We start from the raw sequence: 25,549 nt of genomic DNA on the forward strand, positions 1-25,549 counted from the left end.
TTATAGAAATTATTGTCAGGTTTATTTTTACATACCCGGTATTCTTGGTTGCAGCAGAGCCTTTTATAAATACACTTCTTCACAATATTTACACATTTCAATTGACAGAATGAAACATACAGGAACAGTCGAAACAGCAGCCAGGAGGACACCCTCTTTATAGAATGGAGACAATTCCACTTAATATTTCCTTCAACTGTCCATGTACCCGTTGAGCAAGCCACACTGGGAATGCAGTACAAAAACTTCCTTGAGGTTAGCTATATCAAACCTTCCTCAGCACACATCCTTCATATAAAACACATCCTAACATCACACAATTGCCACATGATCTGAGGTAAAGTTTCTGGAATGCATGGGTTAACACAAAATCTAAAAAATCTCACATCTGAAAATTTTTTCGATCGATCAACTTCACCAACACACATACACTACAGACTGATGGAATTGATCAAATCTGAAGAAATTTAATTCCCATTGAACATCACGCCATATTGTACAAGTATACAAACAGCTGACGCCTTATACACACCAACTCTTTCCAAAACATATCATTGATATTTCTGTTTATGACACGCCCAGAGTCGATCTGCCGAGTCAAAAACCGGATATTCATTTCCTAACCAGTTAATCGCCTACCTGTCCCATCAAATTCAACCACAATGAAATATACATGTATTTCTCAAACAAACCAGTGAATACAAAAAACAATCATTTCATGACTGTTCTCACTAAACCGCCAAAATTATCACAAAAGGTCATATTTGTGGAGCATTCAATCATAAATGCCAATATGTGCACAAAAGGACAGAACAGCAATTGCATCAGCACCAATAAGTTGTCAACAACCACTAACAATAACTCAGTCCCGGTACTCTTCCTCCACTTAACCCATTTGATATTTCTACTGTTTGTTCGCAGCCAGGTGGCCTGGGGTTGTCGTCATGTCCCTAGTGCCACCAACACTAACTGGTGCCACCAACACTAACTGATACCACCCTGATGCCACCAACACTAACTGGTGCCACCCTGATGCCACCAACACTAACTGATGCCACCAACATTAACTGATGCCACCAACACTAACTGATGCCACCAACACTAACTGGTACCACCCTGATGCCACCAACACTAACTGGTACCACCCTGATGCCACCAACACTAACTGGTGCCACCAACACTAACTGATGCCACCAACACTAACTGGTACCACCCTGATGCCGCCAACACAACTGATAACAGCCACCAACACTAACTGGTTCCTGACACGGTTCCCAGGAAGACCTCATCTTACCAGTATACAAGCAAACTACACTGGTTTCCCCGAAGACGTCACAGACAGTTCTACTGTCTCTGAGATAAGCAGGCATCATGACTCGTAGTCTCCAAACTATGCGTAGCACTATGGCAGCATCGAACCCACATTCTCAGCAGTTATAAAACCTTGTCAAGACAGCAAGGGCATTTTCATCAGGCATTGTTGTTGTGGCAACCCACTGGCTCACCAAATTTAATTTTCTGTCCATTTTTTATTTTAAAGTCAAAAGATTTCGGCGCCTCGAAGACTAAAACAATAGTTGAACCAAGATTGAATTCACCAAACATCTCCCCCTTTCTGAAGTCGATTCCCTTCCTGTTGTCTGCCCAAAATGTTTTGTCGTAGTGTCGATTTTCTTTCAATGGCTCGCCACTGTTTGTTTCTAAATCCTGAAAAGATAGTTGAAGAAATATATTGAAAGGAGAAATTGACTGCCTTGATTCATATTTTCATGGATGACACCAGGATCCTCGGTCTTGCTGGATAATGGTCTTATATTTCTGTTCAAATATCCAACCTTTTCTCTCAAACTGTGGTGTCTGAAATGATGTAAGACATCATTTAAGACAAGTGGTGTACTAGCAGTGAATTCCTACTTCACCATTCAAAGAAACAGGAAACCGATTGAAATTTCATGGGAGATTCTGGACACATTGGCCAAACTAATAGCTTTCATCAACTATATTGTAACCTTTTCACATTTTAGCATCAACTAACTAAGCCAAGCCACATGGTCTTCAATGAAATGGAATGAAAATGCAAACTTACATCATCAAAGTAGCACTTGATTGATCCGACGTTGGTGGCACCAACTGCCGCCATGGAAAAGAACCCATGTGTCCATGTTCCATAGTAGACAGCTCGCTCGTTGAGGTTGAAAAGACCCTGTACCCATTTGGCCACACCAGGGTTCACACTGAGGAGATCACCTGAAATATAAACAAAGGAAAGAACTTGTGATAAATGGTCATCAAAATACAATATTACAGTAAGAGCAACTGGATACAGGGGCCATAATAATTCCTTCATGAGGAGGGGGAATGGGCTTATACGGGACATCGAGATTGCCCTAAGACTGATCATAGAAATTGGAAATGGGATAGCGGAAAAAATTGTAAAGGAAAATTGGTACCGGTACATTCATGGAGAGACTAGGCCAAAATTGCCATCGGGAATTGGGATTAGGCCTCCCCTTATATCAGAAGGTGGGACAGAAAGCCTATTTGCTCCCACCTTTACATGTATAAGTCATTTAAGTAACATTTTTGGTATAACTTGAGCAATGGAAAGTACCCAATGAAACTGTGTCTGATATTCACTTTAAGTCTGGCATAACTGAGCCAGCCTATCGTGTTCACAGAGGACCTCTTGAAACAAATCGGTGACTCACCTAAGAAATGGCGCCTATACTGGACATTCCAATCCGTTGGCGAATGAAAACGATGGTAATCACCGGGCGCCAAATAAATAATACAATGGAAGAGATCGGTGCCTTCTTTGTGCATCTTCAGCGACGATTCGTAGACTTTTTCGTCGATTAGCATCTGAGTATTTTCCGCTGAATCGATGTTATGATTTTCATTATAGATTGCAGTGCTGTCCGTCCAAGTGTGAGGTCCAAGGAAACCCTGTAGACAGTATGTCACACCTTTTACTTGTTCCAGACGGCCGTCTTGAACTCGACCAAAATGCAACACGCGACCATCAGCTGGGCTAGTCTAAATGTAGTGAAAATAAGCGTTTTAAAAATTAATTTTTAAAACCAACACCAGCACACTCAAATTGTGTACCCTTTCAGATATATTCCTATCATCTTTTACATGTGAACACAGGAATTGTACATTTTTGATGGCTGTTGCTTATTATAAAATAAGCTCTCTATATGAAAGAAGTACAGATACTCAGCTGATTTTTAAAAGACACAACAGAGAAAAATAGCATTACAATTCCCAAAAAAAGGACTTACAATGCTATGTGTGGAATCTATGTTTCGAACATAAGGTTTCAGCTGTCTGCGGAAAAATTCTCCAAGATTTCGATAGTGACGTAAATCTTCTATGGCAGCCTCTTCTAAGTTGCAGTTGAACATCCATATGTAGAGGCTGTAGGCGGGCGTACGTAGCCAGTTTGGCAGGTCAAGGCTATTGAATTTCCCCCATAATCTTGAAACAGCTTTCAGTGGCATTTTACGGTAAAGCTGCACCTAAAATGACAGAAGAAATCGACCGTGACGTTTTTTTTACTTCAATTTTTCGTCACCTGGTTTAAAAAACTTGGAAGTGTTCCTTAGTGAGAATCTGGAAATAATTAAAAGATCAGTTTCTGATTTACATAATTGTATAAGCTTGGCATCCCCAAACATAGCTATAGCTGTAAGAGGATATCACAAATTTAAACATTCCATTTATCTGCAATCAGAAATGACAATACAGTGGAACCTTCCTCAGTGGACACCACCATAAGGTAAACACCCTCTCTATTGAGGACACTTATTCTGGTCCCAATTTGGTCATTTCCATTCAATTTTACCTCTGCAAGTAGGACACTCCTCTATTAGGGACAGGATTTGTCAGCCTCGTGGGTGTCCTTAATAGAGAGGTTCCAACGTAGTTATTCATAATAATATGATGCAATTTTTTATGATGGTGTAGGAGGCAAACACACCATAGACCTGTCTCACATTAAATGATTTTATGACATTCTGACATAATTTCATCTAGCAATCAAACAATTATATCTATGGAGTTTTTGATCATTTCACTGTTAGCGTAATACCCAGGAAGGATCCACAACTTATTTCCCCCCAGTGGGGGAGAGATGAGTCAGTGAGATGAGCAGTTTGCTTACGAGGTGTCCAAAAAACTGTGGGCAGTTAACAGTTTAAGTCAGTACTGCATTGTTATCATGAGTCTAAAGGAAGGAATGACGCATGATTAGGTCAATGTCCACAAATATACAAGATAGCACCATTTTTTGCAGACAGCAGACTATGAAACGTTGAACAGGCAAATAAAATAATCGTCATAAAGCACAGACCAGAGGGAAGGATGACAATACTGGGAGTTTTTTCCTTAAAAATGAAGCTGAAATAAAGATAAATTTACAGAGCAAGTGACTTCAATCAGAATATTATTAATGAAAATGTGGAAGGATTCCCAATTACAAAGTAGTAGACATTACTTTTTTACCTCGCTAGATAATTATACGTAAGCCTTGGTCTCACCTACATGTAGATGTTTTTAAATCTTCAACCTTAAACTGCTTAAGTCCAAGTTACAAAATTTTGATCAACCTCTTCTTTCAAAACACAACATTACTAAAAGTAACTTAGTTAAATGGTTGGATAAGTCCAGACATACGTGGATAACAAGAATGTAAAGATGACAAAATACTTTTGTACTCTTTCATGAATGAAATATCTTTCAAAACTACGCCTACGGTAAACCAAGAAATATTTCTGCGCCTTTTCTTACAGTAACAGATGACCGTAAAGAAATATCGCTACAAAACAAGAAAATCTAATTTGAAATTATGGTCAAAGAGCAGAGCTGTCGTATACGCTTACTTATAGATACACCAAAGATGCAATTTCATAGAACTACAACATATAAATCATATTGACAGTGAATATTTCCCCGTTTAAGGTAACAACAGAGGAATTATCTCAGCCCTCCCCTTTTGAAATACAATGTATTTCTCGAGAACCAGATTACATAAAGATGTTTACGATACCTTTTTGTTTAATTTTCCTTTTTCACTTCTGCGATGAACCCGCGAGCAAACTCGATGATGAGCATGATGAGCGTGTCTCTTTTTAAAAGATAACGTGCGTCCACAAGCCAGCAAGTACAGTGTCATAACTGAGAACAAGAACCGACAAAGTCGGAGAGTTTCTGAGGCAGAATTTCCCATTGTTCTGATCAAGAACAGGAACGCGGCCAAAATCTGTTGGAAGGCTCTGTCGTGCCTTGATGCAACAGATCTACCCGAGTACTTTGATATTGGTTTAACATCTTGGAAATAAAGTCCTGGTACTGGAATCATGGTGGCTGTTTTTCTCCAAAGAGACGAGCGCATTAGGTTTCTGATTCTTCTGGTTTTTGATTTGCGTTTTGATCTGGTCACGACAACACCGGTACAGCGCTTTGCATTCAAGAAGACGGGTTTTACAAAATCTGGTTCAATACCAACTACAGTCTGACCTGACAGCTCAAGATCGAAAGAATGGTCCCCGCTTGCCATGTTTATCCTTTTATAGTCCGTACGCTGATCAAACACGCCCAGCCTTTGATGTGACTGACACCTGGAATCTCTTATCGACAAGGTTAATCCAAAATGTCCCTTAAAGAGGGGGGAAAGGTAGTTTCAGATCCCAACCTCGGCACAGAATTGAACAGAAATGTAACTGACTAAATCCTATGTCACGATTTTAAACGACTCTCCAGATATAAACTGACTTATCTTGATATTGGCGAGTGTTGGGGTAATAGTCCAAGATAACATACAATATTGTTCTGTTCCACATTGGCAAATATAACATGTACCAAAAATATTATGCACTTTGACTGTTCATCATGTGATCCTATTGTAATCATGATTGAAATGACCCAGATTCTGCTCAATCGAACAACACGGTGATCAGCGGCACTGAGTTTGGCCATCATTTCAACCAAACAGGAAGGGCTTTTGTGACATGACATGGAGTCCTGTTCAAACATTTAACTCAAGCTGGAGTTTTCTCAATTTGAAGTTCCCACTCAAAATCAAATACAGTAGAATCACTCTATTAAGGACACCCTCAGGACTGACAAGTGCTGTCCCTAATAGAGAGGTGTCCTGATTAGAGAAGTCCAATTGAAAGGAAACTACCAATTTGGGACCAAAACTAGTGTCCTTAATAGAGAGGTTGTCCTTAATAGAGAGGTGTTCGCTAAGTGAGGTTCCACTGTACTGCTTCAAGGACTAAGTTGCGAAACTCAAACAACATTTCCAAATTTTGTATCCAGTTCTGAATGCGCATGACATTTAATGGTAAACTGCACCTTAGTTACCTTGATTACTTCTCATTGTATTGCTTGTACAAAATTTGCTTTAAGGGTGGGTTACTGTTTCAAAACACTTTTAAGTAACGATAAAATGCATGCATATACCTGATTACTATCTTGAGTCTTTGCCACAATTTCATCATCTGATGGCTTCAGAACCTGACGATAGGTAACATAACCGACGCCGCAGCCAACCGTGATGAGAACAGAACGACTCGACAAGATGGAGCGCTTCCTGGGCTGCTGGGCTGTGCGCGTCACGAAGGAAACTGAAAGAAGTCAAAAGTGACAACAGTTGGATGATTGAATTCTTCCATGATATGGAGTGCCCTTTGAGCCTTCTTGAGCGGCAGGACTGTTTGAGCTGTAAAGTAAACTGTGCGAAGTTAAAACAATGAGCAAAACGGCGACTTCTACAGCACTTTTCCTTGGCGACCTGAGCCTTGCATGGAACTTGGAAGCGCTTTGTAACAGTGGTCATTACTGTATATTCAGGTCTCCTCAGCAGATCTGTTTTGCCCATACAGCAGCAGCAATACACATGAGCCCTCGACAAAGGGGTGCCAAGACTGGGAATTGAACCCACAAACACAAGCCTGTGCCCAGGGACTGAGCCAGATACCTTTTTTATAAGGTAGTACAAGTACTGCAAACTTCATGATCCTCCACATCTAATTTTTTTGCTATCGCCCTTCGATCACATTATGAGGTTCATGTACAACAGGCTGATAATGATTTCAATTGTCAGCTGTAGAAAGACCTTCAAATTAAAAATACAAGAGCCAACTGCATAAATATAATTGCCTTAGATACAGTTATATTATTTTATTTAGTTGTTTTTAGAAGCTTCACACTTGCTTCAACAAACAATTTCACTCTCTGGCCAAATTCCGTACGGTCTGGCCTGTCAGCCAACTATGATATGAATGTTCCTTATCTCCCATGCTGTGCCTTTTATACCCCAATAGTATCAGCGACCGAGTGAGTCATGTGATCACTGCTCCAGCCTATCAGATGCCAAGATCAAATATGACTGACAATCTATGATCTCATTTCAATGAGAAGCAAATCTCGATCCTAAATTATTGACTTATCATGAATTTAACCCTTCGACCCATGCAGAATTGAAACAGGTGCAATAGAGGAAATTACTGTTAACCCATTGAATTTCGTGATTGTTTTGCATAGGGTCAAATGTGAACATCAATGCTGTAAAATTCACTGATGATCTTATGATATAATCATCAAATCCCCCCCCCCTTTTGCTGGCATATTTTTATCGCCACCCTCTATTGTACTAAATTTATGTACCTCGCGCAACTTGAGTTTGGGGAAATGTGACTCGATTTTGTTATCTGTGTAACGGAGTGTTGAAAATAGGGGCTTACTGCGAGGCTTGAATCTGAAAGACAGGGGTCCATTTGCCTTACACAGGCTATGGTTTGTCGACTCAGAAAACACCCCTCGTCACACAATTTTTGGTACAAGGAAGCTCTACACATGACATTGGGAACGACCCACCCACACCCAGGTTATCTCAGTTCTACATTTGTATATGTCAAGCTAAAAGCATTAAGTTTGATAACACTTGTGCAAAGTTTAAGGGGAAATGATGTACAGTCTGGCTTGGCAGCCACGAAGTAAAAGAATGACGCTTGACCTCCATTGGCAGCTTTTATACTCGGCGTAAGTGGTATAAGTGGGTTATCACAAATTATTATCAATCATGTGCAATAGTGACACAGTCATCTGATGTCCTGTTACGAGATGACCAGGTTATCGAAAGAGGTCACGGACAATAAATCTTGAAAGCGATAAAGATTGTTTGTCTCTTACAAAAAATCAACACTCCGGACAAAGGTGGATCTGGCTAAAAAAATAATTAGTAATTTCCGAGCCTGAATTTTAGCCTGGATGTGGCGTGCTTAAGCACTACACAAAACAACAACAGTCATATCATAACTATTAAGTATTTGCAGAGGCACTCTGGGGTACCGCTGTCAGTAAGGGCGTTGCAGGCAAGCCTCAACCTGTCATATACTCAACCTGTCATATAGCTAATGTTGGCAATATTTTACTCCTTTGGAGGGTGGAATAAGCTGCTGGAAACGTGAAATTGGTCAATCCCAATATCAAATGATTTGATTTCTAAAATGTTGCGCTTAAGTTTACATTAACCAGTTTTCTACCGAACATAAACTATCACTATTAATTAACTTCTTCGATATTTTCGAGCAGTTACATCTCAGTTAGGTATTTCAAAATTCAATGTGACATTTCTGAAACAAAAATTAGGGTCAAGTTGGGGCAACAACCCATATTTGGTAATGGTCTGGCATTCACCTGTCAACTCACCAAACTTGTCTGAGCAGAACCCAAGTACATTTTAAGTAGGCAATGTACGGTCTGGCTTGGCAGCCGATCTAGTTTAGAATGATCAGTGGCATCCATATTCCTCGCTTTTATACCAAGATTGAGATCATGACGTAATGATTGACATTCCATATCAATTGGCCAAAAACATCAAAGGTGGTTGGTATTTATTTAGAAGAGACAAGTAGCTCTTAAAATATTTGACTTGACCCAGCTTGATAAATCTGTCAGAACAAGAATCAAAGGCCCAAATCAACATCTTATCAACTGAACCTGGGACATGATCTCAATGAACTATGAATCAACTTGACTTGCCAAATTTTTTAACCCTTTTTAGTTCCATGTAGTCCGGCATGTCTGGTTTGTAATAGGGTTTAGGCTTTTCAAGGCGTTGTTAGAAATGAACTGAATTGTTTTTGGTCTTTTCTGACAGTAGGCCACTACTTGAAGATTGTTTATGGCACCTACCGTCTGGCTTTTTTTGCAGGATGAGAAGTGTTACATTGTTGAGAGTTTTGAGATAGTAAGTGAGACAGAAAATTATACCATGTAACAAATTCAATTCAGACAATTGGCCTCTTCTTAAAGATTTTTTGGCTCAGATTAGGGCTGTTTTGCAGAATGAGAATTGATACATTGTTGTGAGTTTTTAGTTACAAAGTGCGATAGAATATTATTCCATATAACAAAGTTAACTCAGTGTACAGTAACGTCAACAGGCTATAGAGACTTTTCAGTCCATACATGATTCTCTGGCTAAGAAGCTTTTAAAGACAGGGCAATTCTTTCTCTCCAGAAATTTAAAGAAACAACATTTTGGTTTCAACAACTGTGAGTAAAAAGAGTACAGACCCACCCGTCAGCCCAAAGAAAGTCAACTGAAGTTCTCACCGCCATATTGTCAGCTTTTATACTGAACAAGTAGGTTATCTTGCAGAAAATCCTATTTTGAATGATAGGACAACTTGACTGATATTGCTAATCTTTGAACTATTGATCTGGCCTAAGATTAAGAGATTGATGGACAAACAGACCTCTTCTCGGTACGTGCCAGGACTTATCTTCGTTTCAAAATAAAAGTTAGACGTCAATCGATTTTTGATATTTTTCTGATCTTGCAGACCGCTCTATGCTAAAGTTGCCATTAATAAAACACCCACTTCATTGTGGGCTCTTGATACACATGACAATATCATCAATATCATTTATTTTTGGCTGAAAACAAAATAGTTGTACATTTTTGGCTGACTCGAAACACAACTTTAGTCATCAACAATTAGAAACAGCTGTCACCTCTTTAATCGCTATATGAACTATGTAGGCCCCAACCAAATATCCTCCAGTTGTCATTTGATTGATCTTCAAAAATTGTTGACGTTCAGAATGAAAAAAGTATACCAGGTGCATGGCATTCGAAGGACTATTCAATTTGCCAGCAGCTTTTTGTTTTTTTGACACTATGCATCGCGCTTCACACCTCAGCAGAGAGCTCGGGAACTATCGATAGTTACATTACAGCAGAGCGGTCCCTCAAAATCCAACTGAGTTATTTGTCTCCGACTTATCTGCAAGATGACATGAATTGAACTTAATGCAGTTGTGTATATATTATTATTACATACCACTAGGTGAAGATTTTGAGTCTCTTAGAACTGTCTTCACTCCATCTCTGAAGGTACGGCCAAGAACTCTTCCAAGCATCATGACCTAGAATCTCAACCTGACAAATGTTGATCAGCGACTGCGTACGGCTGGTGGTGACTGAAAATGGAAATGATGTGAATGATTTTGGCATCATCCGAATAAACGGAACCAGACATCATCATTATTACACACACACAAGCCTCTTTTTGTTCTCCCGAAGATTCACCTGGGTCGCCTAATGTCATATGATTGAGTATGGACCTGCCTGCTAGTGCTAATGCTATACCGGTAGGGCCTACTACCGTCACAACTTCTTCACTATATGACCGTTAAAGAAGTTCGGTCCCAGATATGCCGATGGTACGGTTGGCGCATAACTGACCAATCGGCTAACAGAGCCAGCAAATGATTTAAATCATGCATAATCAGGTGTGCAACGTCATTTTATTGCTGGCTCTGTTAGCCGATTGGCAAGTTGTGTGCAAACCATCAGCCGCCATCCTGGACCGAAGTTCCCAATTGTACTAGGACGTATTGGCAGATGCTCGATCCACGCCGGCCACCCTCTTGGCCCTGGTATGCCTCGGGTCCCGGTGAATCATCTTAGCAGGTTGATAGTACGGTCCATTATCGACTCTATATGGAACAGTGGGATGATGGACAGTGATGCGACAGAGGGAGTGGTGACCAAGAGTCACGACGGTCTATATATGGACCATCCATTCCATGCTGCTGCTCGCTCGCCATGCCTGCCCCTACCCTTGACGACAGCCACATGGCTATGTCAGTTTTACACCACTAAGCACTGGTACCACTATAGTTCCATGCACTTGATTGGTAACAACGTTTACATAACCTAGTGTTACCCATCGTCACGTCACCATGCATTTTTACATTAATACTGTACTGTAACAAACCGATACAGAAACCTGTCTAGTGTAGGATCGATGCTGCAAGAACTAGGATGGCCATCACTCGAACAAAGGAGACAAGAACATCGCCTATCAATGCTATATAAGATCAAAACAGGAGCCGTCGACATCACAACAAGCCGTCTCACACCATCCAGATGACACCACAAACAACATCACAACTCGGCATTTCAAACAATAGGAAGTAGCAAAGATTACGTAAAACATTCATTTTACCCAAGAACCATTAAGAATGGAATGCACTCCAATTCGATCCGGAGCAATGCGGAAATGTGGACCAGTTCAAAACCAAGCTGCTGGCCACAAGACGCACACTAACGAGCGAATAGTTTACGAGAAGAAGCGTCGATGATGTCCCCAGCACCACTGACGTCTTTACGAACTCTTTACCACACGTTAATTGTTAATTGGACATTGCATCGACTTTTAAAACACGTTTACCCTTCCCTCCGTGCATGGGCAAACAGTCCAACTGCCACAACCTTCATTAATGAAGTAGAGTAGTTTAGAAGAAGAACGTGACCCGAGGGCTGACGGGACGTCTTCGTAAACGTTGTTCCCAATCAAGTGCATGGATCTGTAAGAACTATATAACTCAACTGTTGATCTTACACTACTCACTATAGTGTTGGATCTTACCAAAAAAAGTCAAGATAGTTCAGGAACCTTTGTTGCATAAGACAACTATGCGTGTATCTTGTATGTAAAAGTATGTACACTTTACAAAATGTAGAACTCATGTGTAACAAAAGGTCAAGGCCAAATCAAAATTTCTATGGTGCCCGAAAAGTAGGCTATTATTTTCTTTTCTAAATAATACACATTTTGATAATCTGTCGTCTTCAAATCACTTATATTCATGGCTGTGTTATAAATATATCATTTCAAATTATCTTTCGTAGGCTACCATTTAATACCCAGTTATCCAATAACATTTATCATAAAGTTCGAGTACCAGTAGTTCATAAAATTTAAATTTCACCAATGCAACACCGTACACACAGTTCCGGCCCGATCCGGCCCGGTTTGGTCCGTTTCGGTCCGTTCCTGCTTTTTTACGCACCCGTACACACACAGTCCAAGGCGGAAACGATCATTTATTTTCCTTTGATATTTTCACTGTTTACTCAAAACTTTAGTAATGCCATTCCTTGATATTTCTACCAATGTCAGCAAGGACAAAGTAACTAATGATTTCTTGAAGAAAGCGACCGAAAAAATGGCAGCAGCCCTTTCTAAAGATCCGAAAGTAAGTTTATTTTTTTGGAAAAATCTTGAAATGCAGGGTGGCTCACAAAAAAACCCCATCATCTGTAGCATATACATGTAGCATGTACATGAGGATGAGGTCAACCCCCCCCCCCCCCCCCCCCCGATAGATCCCCAACACTGACTTTGTTAAAGTAGGATGGCTTGCTGTCGTTGGCACAGTAGGGCAAGCCCGAGCCAGGGTCCCAGGTGCAGATATTTGGTGATGGAGGCGAATCTTCCAAGCCCCCCGTCATGTCCCCGGTTATCAAAATGATTACTTTTGCCATACAGTACTCAAACTTTATCATACAGGCATCTAATTCTCATTATTCTCAATTTCAGGTGTGTGTGGTGCGTCTCCAGTGCGATGCAAGTATGACTCGGAATGGTGTCAATACACCCTTTGCCATTGTCCAGCTGCAAAGCATTGGCTTTGCAAAGACTCCCCATGAGATAACTGAACTTCTTGGTCCCTTTTTTTGTGAAGCCCTTGGAATTCCTGATGATGGGTGAGATATGTCGTTGGAACCATGCTCGCATGGACAGCGCTCTTTTAGCAACTTTTATTCACAATGAGAATTTGCTCTTAATTAAAATCAGCATTTGTCCGCCTCAAGGGTGTCCTCAATGAAGTGATTCTACTGTATAATAAACAAGTGATTTCTCCAAACAGGATTATAATTGAATAACCATTTAACTGCAATAGTTAATGCACTAGAACAGGGTGTACCATAGGCCTGTCTGAAATTCACAAGCCATCTCCAGAACTGCCTCCGAGCGTAACACTGTCGAAAATCATCATAAGATATAATCAGCATCAGTGTGATATTATATGTGGCGGTGCGTGATGGTAAGCAGGCAAGCCATTGGCACTGCCAGTGCCTATATCTTTGATCAGTCCAACAATTTGCTTTTCTCTTTTACAGATACTACATTTTCTTCAATGATTTTACGTATGAAAATGTCGGTTACAACCACAAGAGCTTCAGGAAATTCTTGGACTCGAAGAAGTAGATTAGAGACCATACAAGCTCTCACACTTTTGGTGACATAGTTGCCTTGGTTACAGAATAGTAGTAGAAGTACATTTATACCTGTAAAAGAATCTGCCATTCCGCCATACAATTGATCTCTTGGTGCTCCACTGATTATGAACATGATAATGTTTAGAATGCTTTAAATTACCCGGTACATGTGAATGCTTTATCAATCTTGACGCTGTTTTATGCACATATAGACTCATTTTCTTCAATTCAATTGAATTTTCATTTGTTCTTTTTCAAGAATTCAGAATTCATTTTTCACTTTTTGAATTTGGTGCCTGAGATCATGTGACAGACTAAGAAATACAGAGTTTCCGTCATCCACGCAAAAAGTCATCCAAGTGCTGCCATCTGAGAAGTTTTACCGTAACTGTATTTTAGAATTACCCATGTACCATGCGGACGTACGTGGAATGTCCAAATCAATGGGAATAACGATAAACCTTGGCACACTACATGCATGAAATGTGGACGTACGTCAAACATCTATATGGCGCATCAATTACCAAAAAGTGGACGTACGCCATACGTCTATAAGGCGCACCAATTACCAAAAAGTGGACGTACGCCATAAGTCTATAAGGCGCACCAATTACCAAAAAGTGGACGTACGCCATACGTCTTTAAGGCACCCAAAGGATTAAATAGTAATAAATTCATTCAAAATGAAAAACAATTTGTTTGTTTATATTTGAATTATCACTGGCGGCCATTTCTTCGGCGTCCTCAGTTCTCCGGGACATCAGTCAGGGTGACAACGTGGACCAGAGACAAACTGACAATGTGGACCAGAGACAAACTGGTCTTGCAGTAACTCATTGTCACAACTACAATTCACAGATGGTCACATCAAGGATATCCTCCAGAACATCAGTCAGGGTTACAACGTGGACCAGAGACAAACTGGTCTGGCAGTTACTGTCATTGTCACAACTACAGTTCACAGATGGTCACATCAGGGATATCCTCCAGAACGTCAGTCAGGGTGACAACGTGAACCCGAGACAAACTGATCTGGCAGTAACTGTCATTGTCACAACTACAGTTCACAGATGGTCACATCAGGGATATCCTCCAGAACGTCAGTCAGGGTGACAACGTGAACCCGAGACAAACTGGTCTGGCAGTAACTGTCCTTGTCGCAACTACAGTTCATAGATGGTCACATCAGGGATATCCTCCAGAACATCAGTCAGGGTGACAATGTGAACCCGAGACAAACTGGTCTGGCAGTAACTCTCACTGTCACAATGATGGTCCATAGGTGGTCACATCAGGATTATCTTCCAGAACATCAGTCGGGCTGACTACAAGGAACCCGAGACAAACTGTTGTCATAACCACGGTCCTTTGATGTTCACAATCGAGAAATACCAGTCAGGCAGACAAGCTGGACTGGGGACAAAGCACCACTCGATCAAATTCCTTCTTGGTACTCAAGATGGGCCACAAAGAACTTAAGTTCAAGGCACAAATTTCATGTAACACATTTATCCTCAGGATGATGCTACCCTACCCAGTTACATTCAAAACATTGAAGCAAGCATAAATATAAATGCCATTATAATGCGGATCCTCTTTTCCAGTGGTAAAGAGAGAATGAATCGTCTCAGTCCAGAGTATGTCAATTCTGTAACTTGATCATAGCACAGGTTTGAGAAACGGACACTTATATACAGCACGACTCTGCTATTGACATAGAAACGGATTCCAGTAGTCCATTCACATATTTTCTCTATAATCCATCATGTGTTTTCGTATAATATCTGGCAATACCTCGTTTACTTTTCTGGTCTAATGGACAGACAGTCCAGTTTCAGCATGGGCAACTGGTGCGTTTCGAATCTTGTTTGACGACAGGATATCCTTTTCATAGGTACATCTGCAAAGAAAAGTAAACAGCGAGGAGGGAACAATCATATTGGTATTTCAAACTAGACAAGATTTCATATCAAGCAGAGCTCTGAGGTGCCTAAAGGGCGGGGGTCAACAATGCTGGTTTCGAAAAATTTAAGCCCTTTCCATTTTTTTCCAATTTCAAATAGCAAGCCCAACACATAAAAGTCGCACACAATAAACAACTTACTGGAGACAATACATTTATATGTAAAACACTAAGCACCTTTGGATGTGATCTGTGTCAGACCCTTGCATGTGATCTGTGTCGGAGCCTTGCATGTATTCTGACGCATCAATCCCACAGCAGGCTTCAGACACATGTCCACGAAACAGCAGAGATTGCCATTGATGCACGATTCCTGCAACATCTGATGGACAGGAATCACTTCATTGGTTGGGTTTGCCTTCCGAAAAGATATAAATAAGCTCATGAAGTAAACATGTTGAAGTAACTCTCGGTGCTCAAACAGAGGACGAACTGACTAATTTTGCGAGAGAAAGGTACGACAGCTGAGAGTAGATAATGATAATAATAAATAAATATAGAATTTGTAAAGCGCCTTTCCAGGTCACCCTGCTCAAAGCGCTACCTCCTCTATTTTTTGAAGTGAAGATTAAACAAGTGTGTTTTAAGAAGGGATTTGAATTGGGTGAGGGTCTCAGCAGATGTAATTGCTTTGTGGAGTCGATTCCAGAGATAAGGGGCAGCCACGGAGAAACTGCGATCCCCGTACTTTGATTTTGAGCGAGGTAGAGGGTGGTGAACTCTCGTGAAGGCTCTGTCCACCAAGCTGAACAAGCTGGAACGTAACTGTCGGGGGAAGCGTGATGAGGGCGAGTACACTAAGCCAATCATTAATAAAAATTTAGAGAAGTTTGCCACGTCTGAAAAAGACACCCACTTCAATATGTTCTGTTCTCACACCGGAGTGAATCTGCCTAATCGGTTTGATATTTTCAGAAAATGCTTTGTTGTGAGATTTCATAAACACTGGCAGGGAGACATCGCCATACCTTGTCATAGTAAAAGCCACCCTTATTCAGTAGATACTCCTCCAACTCTAGCCAAGCTTCACCAGACATGCCAAGAAGTCCTTGAACAGAACCGCCTCTACAGAAGACAAGTCCTTTACATGTGCCATCGTCTCCAATGATTCTGGAAAGAAACAATTTTGAATATTCCATGAAGACCATTGACATAAGTACCAGTAGATGGAGTCTTTGAACAACGTTCTCAAAGACTTTGAATGACGCTCTCAAAGACCCTTTTGAAAGCCAATATTTCAAACTTTTATAGAAACGTACTGAATACAAGATAAGAAAGGAAAGAGCCAACGGTCCTAGCTGCAAACAACATCAGAAGTAGCAGGTAGTTGTTTTTCTATTATCATACCTATAAAACCTACATCTTGACCAACCCCAACAACAGCCTGGCAAGATTTTGAACCCTTTGACAGGAAGGCCTTCGAACTTGGTGCTCAGCCTTCCAATTCAACTCAAACCTGGCATCTCAATATCAACTATGCAGGCAATGCCATATAGGCAATGCAATAGAGTAGAATGGGGTAATTGTAGCCCCGGTTCAATTGTAGCCCATGCCTATGATATTGATTGATATCCCCATGCATCAAACAATGCAGGAGCAACAAATAAACCGGGGCTACAAATACCCCATTCTACCTTACTTACATTGCCTCTGGTTTGATGATCCCAGCATTGGAGGTACAGCCACGTCCTGTACAATTTCCATTATGAAAGTGACTTGCACAATGCATGCACACAGGGTCCAGTGTAAGTTTCAGAACAACGCTCACAAAGACCACACATTGGAACTGGATCTCCTCAATCTCATCAACATTCCAGACTTGGAATAGAGACATCTGTGGTGGACTAATGGTCTTCTTACTGCAAAGAAGTTGAACACACATAGAGACAAGCGTAGCTAGGGCACTGCAATGACTCCAGACAGAAGGAAAGGTTGTCATCATTTTATTGCAAGGGCAAATGCCCTAACTGTGTGCAATACACTCTTTGCAGCCCAAATGTACATGTAGCATCGCGAAGACCACTTAACCAGACAATGAGGGAGCATTCATATGCACTGGGTAACACTATGTCTGGCCAAAATGCCAAATAGGGACCGGGCTTATGGCATATGACCAGGAGGTAAATGCCCTTAATCATAAGACCAGTGTTGTTCAATTTTGGAATAAGGATTGATGATAGCAAATAAAGTTGAAAGCAACTAGCAATTATAACAATAGATGACTGACCTGGTTGTAACAAGCTCTGCAGTGCGTTTCAGAACTTTTATGCTAGAAACTGCTACAAACTGAAGGCAATTCAGACCGTTCAATCTCCTTCTCCCAACTTGACTGGCAATGATCGTAGCTCCTGGCAGTACTCCTAATGCATAGGGGTGTGATCCACATGGTAGCCCAAGGTATATCTCATCAGAGGTCTCGGGGTCGGACAGGGTGAGAGTGATCTGGCCACCAGAGGGTGATAGACCTGAAATGAAGGCAATAATAGTAAGTATTCAATGCGATGAACTGATGACAAGCCGAGTATTCACAACACAAATATATCGGGATTCAACCTATCTCTTTGAGGACAGTTTTCATTAGTAAATAATGAGAGGGTGTCAGAATGAATGCAATCCTAATTGCAGAATTTGCTTAACATCTAATAGTAAAACATACCTAGTGAATTAATACATTTCTTTGGAAGATTTGTTGCTCTCCTATCCAATGTTTTCAGAGTCTTTGAGTTGACGATACCCTTGACTGAAACCAATGCTTGACTTGATCCTTGATTAGAATGGAATGCAGACCTGGAAAGTTAATCAAAAATCTGTTAAAATCACTACAATGTATTCTCTGTTGTTATGTATACTCCTTTGGGACAAAACTTCCGGATTTTGATTCTGTTTATGGATGCACATGAATGAGAATGCTAAAGAACCTATCATGCAGTTAGCGTTATGATTTCTGAATAAATGATTATGATCAAGATTTTGAATGAACAATTAGACTATTGATATTTGTTTCCCGCCCACTTGCCTGCTTCTCAGTAATTCAGCAACAGTGAGGACGTCTGGCTCTACTTTGTTGATACTTTCAAACAAAGCAGACGACACAACAAAGTCTTGCAATCTCTCAACTTGACAGTTCTCATTCAGGGTGAACGTTTTTGTCAGACTTTTCCCTCTCAATCCTGCTGGCACATTTGAAATGAAGACTCTCTGCATCAATGCGGGATTCACAGTCAACTTGTACACACAGTTGCAATGCAGGACCTCAAACAGCCTAACTTGTGCACCACTAATGGTCAAGGCAATTCGTTCGAATGTAAAGTTTTCATCACAGTTTTCTGAAGGTACTAAATGGCCCTGTGATGCACAGTCTTTATTTTCACTTTCTTCTTTTAATTGTGAAGCTTTTACAGTCTGTACACTATTTCCATTAGCATCTGTTTGTCCCACAGAAGCACCTCTTTTTTCTCTGAGCTTAAACCCAGTGATGTTGAAAAAAAGTTCACCGGTCGTTCTGGTGAATTGTTTCATTTGCAGGCCTTCTTTTGTACAAATGACAAGAAATTCACAATCTGAAGACTGAGACAAAATTTGTGGTGCAATACTAGGCTGAATTTCTGTTATTTTTCTACTACATTTAGCACCACCAAGTTCTGTTCCTGTGCCGATAAGGGTCATTCTAACATCACTTGATTCTTTCCTTTCACAAAAACCACTAGTAGACACTTTATCACAACCTGATACAGATTTAGCACCATGGAATTCTAATTTAGCACAACTAGAGTTCACTTTACTTTGAAGTGATTTCATTTTAGCACTTGGTAAAGATTGCGGATTTGAGTATCCGCACTCAGATTCTGCACAAGCTATATGTCTTATAGCAGTTTTGTCTTTAGCACCAGTTCGATATGAATCCAGAGCACCTGGTTTTTCTAGCTTCACAGATTTCTCATGCTTTCTTTGTGTCTTGTGCACTCCACTGACCTCAGAACCCGGCACCTCAGACTTAGATTTCATCGAAACTTTATCACAAATCAGTACATCTTTTGCAGAAACCTGAACGTAACATTTTGTTAAGTTTGAATCAGAGGAACCATCTTGGCATGAAAACGTCTCGACAACAACTTCATAATTGTCTATCCTGACAACATGATCCAAGAGCCATGTCTGAGCATAAGAACACCGAGATATTCGCTCATTTGCACAGAAGCACTTGGAGGCTGTCCTCTGTATATCCGAACACAAATGATGACTTTTGTCTTTCCGGTCGTCAGAAATAACAACACTAATATGTCCGTAGCTGTCTTGCAATTCAACGTGGCCGTTTGTTTTGTTCGTATGTAGGACCCCCAGCAGAGCCTGTAAAGTTACAAAAAGATTTGAAAATACAAGAAATATCAGAGCCTCTTTAGATATGTGACCGATGACTCCATACACTGTGATGTCATGTCGTGACTGCACCAAAATCAAGAACAGAATTATGTTATTATCACCATGAAGTTGAATTACCTTGATTTTCTAGTGTTTGGCCGAACTTCATTTTCAAATTACATAACTGATCTATTCTTCACACAATATTTACCTGGGGTGGATTGAAATCGGAAGATTTGAAACATTTGGCCGACCACCCTTGTTTGTGATCCGAGGGGGCGTCGTCTCTGTGTCTCATCGGGATGGAGAGAAGGTCAGCTATAGTTGGGAAAGTGCAAGGGAGACCACAGTCCTGAAACGAACACAAAAAATTTACGGTGCCTATACCAATTGTTAATGGGGGGGGGGGGGGGGGGGGGGTTGGAACTATAGCAGGAGCAAAGGGTCAAATTGAAAGACTTCAGCTGACTTAATATGCACAGTATAGGGGCCTTAGTGGTGTTTGTTTCTGTGATAATTACATTATTCACACAAACATGAATTGATTTGTTGTACTGTGATATAGAGAAGTCAATCCCAACATCCTACTAATCACTTTATGCCCCTTCCAACCCTTCCCAGCAATGTTGGGATTGTGAAACACGCTGATGTGTGCTGTACCCACCTGATTCTCAAAACAACTGTCTTTCAGGAACTCCTCAACTTCATTTATATTCCTGTTTCCTGTCTTTGGGGGTATTATCTCCAGTGAGGACAGCAGCGGCTGGGTAAGAACTGTATGAAGTATGACTCCGGCTCGATGTCTGAAAATAACAAATATGATATCACCCGAAGTGCAGAAATATGAATAAAATCGATACCACTGCAAAAAATGTATTCTATAACATGACTAGGATGTAGAAATGCACAGAAATATGAATAAAATCGATACCACTGCAAAAAATGTATTCTATAACATGACTAGGATGTAGAAATGTACAGAAATATGAATAAAATCGATACCACTGCAAAAAATGTATTCTATAACATGACTAGGATGTGAAATGCACAGAAATATGAATAAAATCAATACCACTGCAAAAAATTTATTCTATAACAAGACTTTGATGTAGAAATGCACATCAACTGCTTTTGTCTCTAAGGTAGCTGGGCTGGGCAGTGGGGTAATGCCATCGATATCATTGCCGATCCGAGTTAACATTGATGCTTATGACCTCTGAGGCCGTGGGTCCCTGTCAGAAGATGACAAATGGTAATAACAGCAGGAACAGTTAGACCCTAATTGATGAAGTACAATAATAGATGAGCTGGCTTGATCTTTTCATCTGCTAAGAGCTACAGTGTTATACCATACCTATTCTTTGACAGATTGAACCTCTGGACAATCGACTTTTCAAGTTTGCAGACCTCATACAGCAGTCTATTGCAGATTGTATGGCTCGAAAGTAAGGATGCAACACTACTGGTTGAAAATCGAAATGGCTGAAAAAAGAACTAAGAAATTAACTGACTACAGAACTTTTACGTAATCATTTTTATTTAAAAGTGTTGCTGCCCAGGTAGAACTATTGTAAGTGATCATTATATCTGCAGGGTCATACTAAAGCAAGTTGATGATTCAAACATACCATGGATTCTGATGGCTGGTCTGGGTGTTCAAGGAGCTGAACACTGCTGTGGATACAACCAAAGATGACTTCATCCTCACTGAAAACCTGAAGAAAATATGACTGAGTATTTGAAAACAATACCAGTACAGTTGAACTGTACTTCTAGTAACTGATTTCTCACAATAGGTGTCCAGAAGAGTTGGTGGGTTTCTGTCACCTCAGTCATCTATGGTTAGCAAACCTACTTTATTAAGGGTACTTTTTCAACTCACAGCAGTAAGATTTGGCAATGTAAAGGTACCGTGGATGATAAAACTCACCTGGGGATCATGGTGGACAGAAACTGAAATTCTTGCGCCGGGCTTGATCTTTTCAAAGCATGTTTCAGTAGGTATTCTCGTAAGGAACAATCTGTAATATAAAAAAAGAGTCAGTTTTAGATATCTGGTCATCCTATTAAGATTGACCAGTTGGATCATCTATACTTTTTGGCCATTTGGTACATCATACATACAAGAAACCAGAGACTTTCGTTTTCTTCTGGGAATTTCACCTGATTGATACAACTGGCAGTGATGAATCTTCATCAAGTGATGTAGCTTCATACCTCCTTGTTTGATCCAACTCATAAACACCATGGACAGCATCTTCACAACTAGTGACTCTCCCCTGAAAAAGATTTTAGATATGACAGAAATACAAACTTTTGCACAATTAAAAGCAAAACATCTTTCAGGTGGATTACATTCTATGTAGTCCACATTTTAAAATCAAAATGTTCGATTTGAACACCAATATATTTTCTACAATGCTCAGTAACTGTCAAAATTCAGGAGAAAATTCTTTGCAAATGCAAAAGCATTAGACATATTACTCATCAACATTTGGTGCAGTTTCTTCCATATCACATGGGTCCAACTGGGAATCTAAGTCCAACTGGGAATCTAACCAAGGCCCACAATACACTACCCTCGTTGAAAAGTTCTGTCATCACCAGTCATATATAACTTACTTTAAAGAGCTTGAGACGTATTGGCTCTGCTATATCTGATAGTGTGACGTCTTTGGTTGAGATAATTTTTCGAAGGTATTTGTAAAACCAGTCCTGAAGTTGCAATGGGAATTCTATGTTGGGTTCATTTTTTCTAGCAGTAAAAATGTATGGCAATATTATGGTCATTGATAATTACTCATTGTCGGACCTTAGATTTAAATAATAACAAACTTTTAAAATTCAAAAAATTTACAAATTTGAACAAATATTTGTAAAGAAGCTTACTTCCAATGTGAAGTTGTTGTACGTTTCTTCATTTTCCTTCATCAAACAAGAAGATGCTGCGTCAGTGCGGAAGGTTGTCTCCTCCTTATCTGTACCCTGAAGTGAAACAAATGATGACACGGAACAGCGACCGCAGTCTGGGTGTCTTGGCTGCAAGACTGTGGAACTCCCTCCTCACCAGCATGCGTGAACTCACGGGCACTCAATCCTTCCAAAAACAACTTAAAACTCACCTTTTTACCAATCTCTTTTGCTAATTTTAATCCAGTTTTTAATTTATGTATTAATATTATTGTCATTTTGTATCATGTCATTGTTTTTAACTAAGTGTAACCATGTACAGTGCTTAGAAAATGTTTTACCATTATTGTAGCACTTTAAACTGAATAAATTATTATTATTATTATTATTATTATCATTATTATTATTATTATAGCATCAATGTACACTGGTGCTTTGGTAATTTGATAGAACAACTGAACTCACAAACAGACTGCAATATCTATGGCACTGCACCGACCCATCCCTATAGAATGTCAAGTTTCATTTTAAGCGTATTTCATGCTATCCTGTCTTTTGCACACAGAACAAAATTCAAAGCTAAAATACCTGTACTGTACACCTTCTAAGTTCATACTTTCTAACTATCAATGTTGTGTCACCTACCTTAAATAAGACTGTCAGTTTCAATTTCGAGATGACAGCTTCATGGTTAATTTCAAGTTTCTCTTTCCACTTTTGGAGCAGTTGCCTGGAAGTTAGTACAAATTTAAAGTGTACATGTATAAGAGTTCAGATGTAAAGCCACTTAATCCACTTCAGGCCTTTCTGAGCAAAAGTCACTTTAAAATTTTCTACTGTTACTCTATGGGTTTTTACTTTGACATCGCATTACATGAGTTTCAATAGGATTCTTTGGGTTTGCAATGAAATGGTTTAGTATTCAGATCTAGGATACTGTCAGCTTCATAGAAATATATTGAGGAATATCCAGGCCATCAAGATGCAAATGAAATCAGAAACCAATGCATACCAAGATGAGTTAACTGTTCCATGCTGACCATCCCCTTCTCCAACAGGCCTCTTTCTGTAAAGAACCATAACAGATACACTGGCATTGCTATGTCCCTTCAACTTGATCAGTGTCACAAGGTCATCTTTTACTCTGCAATAAAACGAAATACTGTATTACTTTAAAAAAACACAATGAATATTTCATATTAAAGTGTCGCATGTTGTGGTGATGGGTTACTTATTGTTAAGCCAATCAAGATTTGAAAAGACTTATCAACCTAGAATAACAAAAAAATAAGTACCTTTTGACCTGAATGAAGAGCTTTTAATAACTGCACTTTTTCAAGATAAGAGGTTATACAAGTCTAAGAAAATGAAAGACATATCTTCAGAAGCTTTTAGTTTCGAGTACAAATGTTCTGTTATTTCTGTGCTATCTTTCTCAAAAAAACCTCCATGTCTACTCTAAGTTACCTGAAAATTTCACTGACAGCTATCACAGTCCCGTGAATGTTGACATTCCCTTTAAATCCAAGTGCTTTGCTATGAAAGAAGAAAATTGTGAAATCTCAAGCTGTGTTTTGAGAGTTTTTAAAACAGCGTTCTCTTCCATATGCATCAACATTATGAGGACAATGGGTTCCTTCTTTATTCTCCATTTACTTTTGAAAGTAGGTCTAGCAGTAAGTTTTAATACCAAAGCACCAAAGCACCATAGACAGCTCAATCACCTACATGTATCCTTTTTATTGTGCAATTAAAGCCTCCATATTTAAGGAAATTACGAATATCTTAAGATATTCAGCTTGGGAATATAATACATTTTTTGTAACAATAATGTATTCTCACCCATATCTTGTTAGGTAGAGTGCATCCTCCACTCCAATAGCATCCATTTGATTGCAAGCTGAAGTAATAATTGATATGGAATGAATAACACTAATAGTGGTTGAGCCATAAATTTACAGTACAGATGAGAAACAGGCATTCATAACAAGTACTGGATACGACAGGCTATATCTAAATTAGCAAATTGGAGACAGCCTAGGTTGTCAGATGACTGTACTCTGTAGCTGGCCTGGCCCTGGGGGGGGGGGGGGGGTGTTATACTGAACTGAAGTGAGTATGTTGCCCCCAATCCAATACCCAAGAAGCATTTCCTATTCTAAACAATGATGCATCCTTGTCAAGTGTATATCGCTCTCCGGTTCAGACGTTCTATTGATTTTCTGACTCTGTACAACACTAAAGATTAGACACTTCTTGAGACAGATCATCATGATTCTGTCTTCTGAATCTGTCATCTGATGCAGATTTTTAGTTTTTTCAATTCATTTGGAGAAGAAATCCCAGATACATTAGCACACATGATCTATTTAATGCAGTATCCAATACATAATCTTTTTGCATCATATACGCGTAAATACATTCCACATAAATACGGTTTTTCGTCAAAAACAGGAGGAATTTTCAAGAATTTTACCAAAATTTGTCAATCAAATCTGCCGCCATTTTACACCAAAGTCACATGATAAAGTTCGCGGTACATCGTGAATTTGTAAAAAATGTTAACTTAATCAACTTCAAACTAATATTAACATCAAAACCATTAAATAAGATATGTATTTGTATAGTATCATTCTCTAGTATTTCTTAGTTATGGAGATATCGCCATCCAAAGATAAAGTTTCCCGTGATCCTTTAGCGCACCTGCTACGTCACGAATGCGGAAGTGA

General features: G+C 39.8%; 3 protein-coding genes across 6 annotated transcripts; 1 reads left to right on the forward strand and 2 right to left on the reverse strand.

The window, feature by feature from the left end:
* LOC135482606 (phosphatidylserine decarboxylase proenzyme, mitochondrial-like) lies at window positions 1-12,041 on the reverse strand. Of its 4 annotated transcripts, none has more exons than XM_064762789.1 (7): window positions 11,952-12,041; window positions 10,359-10,497; window positions 6,469-6,632; window positions 3,285-3,521; window positions 2,709-3,036; window positions 2,087-2,247; window positions 1-1,707 (listed from the first exon to the last, which is right to left on the reverse strand). In XM_064762789.1, exons 2-7 carry the CDS (start codon window positions 10,438-10,440, stop codon window positions 1,471-1,473), a joined length of 1,209 nt encoding a protein of 402 aa, XP_064618859.1. In that variant the 5' UTR covers window positions 10,441-10,497; window positions 11,952-12,041; the 3' UTR covers window positions 1-1,470. The 4 variants fall into 4 exon arrangements, with proteins under 4 accessions (XP_064618859.1, XP_064618860.1, XP_064618861.1 ...); XM_064762790.1 differs by having other exon boundaries at window positions 11,934-12,022; XM_064762791.1 differs by lacking the exon at window positions 11,952-12,041 and adding an exon at window positions 11,754-11,775.
* A 305-nt stretch (window positions 12,042-12,346) lies between these two features.
* LOC135483657 (macrophage migration inhibitory factor homolog) lies at window positions 12,347-14,282 on the forward strand. The gene is made up of 3 exons (XM_064764653.1): window positions 12,347-12,561; window positions 12,906-13,072; window positions 13,490-14,282. The coding sequence occupies exons 1-3, from the start codon at window positions 12,454-12,456 to the stop codon at window positions 13,575-13,577; spliced, it is 363 nt and encodes a 120-aa protein (XP_064620723.1). The 5' UTR covers window positions 12,347-12,453; the 3' UTR covers window positions 13,578-14,282.
* A 726-nt stretch (window positions 14,283-15,008) lies between these two features.
* Window positions 15,009-25,322, reverse strand: LOC135499519 (uncharacterized). The gene is made up of 20 exons (XM_064790325.1): window positions 25,297-25,322; window positions 24,663-24,720; window positions 24,288-24,356; window positions 23,833-23,964; window positions 23,466-23,550; window positions 22,800-22,895; window positions 22,533-22,625; window positions 22,128-22,189; window positions 21,841-21,931; window positions 21,539-21,625; window positions 21,265-21,392; window positions 20,575-20,713; window positions 20,122-20,262; window positions 18,568-19,898; window positions 18,208-18,338; window positions 17,779-18,016; window positions 17,195-17,410; window positions 16,520-16,661; window positions 15,729-15,909; window positions 15,009-15,488 (listed from the first exon to the last, which is right to left on the reverse strand). Exons 2-20 carry the CDS (start codon window positions 24,707-24,709, stop codon window positions 15,388-15,390), a joined length of 3,510 nt encoding a protein of 1,169 aa, XP_064646395.1. The 5' UTR covers window positions 24,710-24,720; window positions 25,297-25,322; the 3' UTR covers window positions 15,009-15,387.
* Between the last annotated feature and the right edge of the window lie 227 nt (window positions 25,323-25,549).

The sequence above is a fragment of the Lineus longissimus genome, chromosome 2, assembly GCF_910592395.1.
Source record: "Lineus longissimus chromosome 2, tnLinLong1.2, whole genome shotgun sequence".
NCBI lineage: Eukaryota > Metazoa > Nemertea > Pilidiophora > Heteronemertea > Lineidae > Lineus > Lineus longissimus.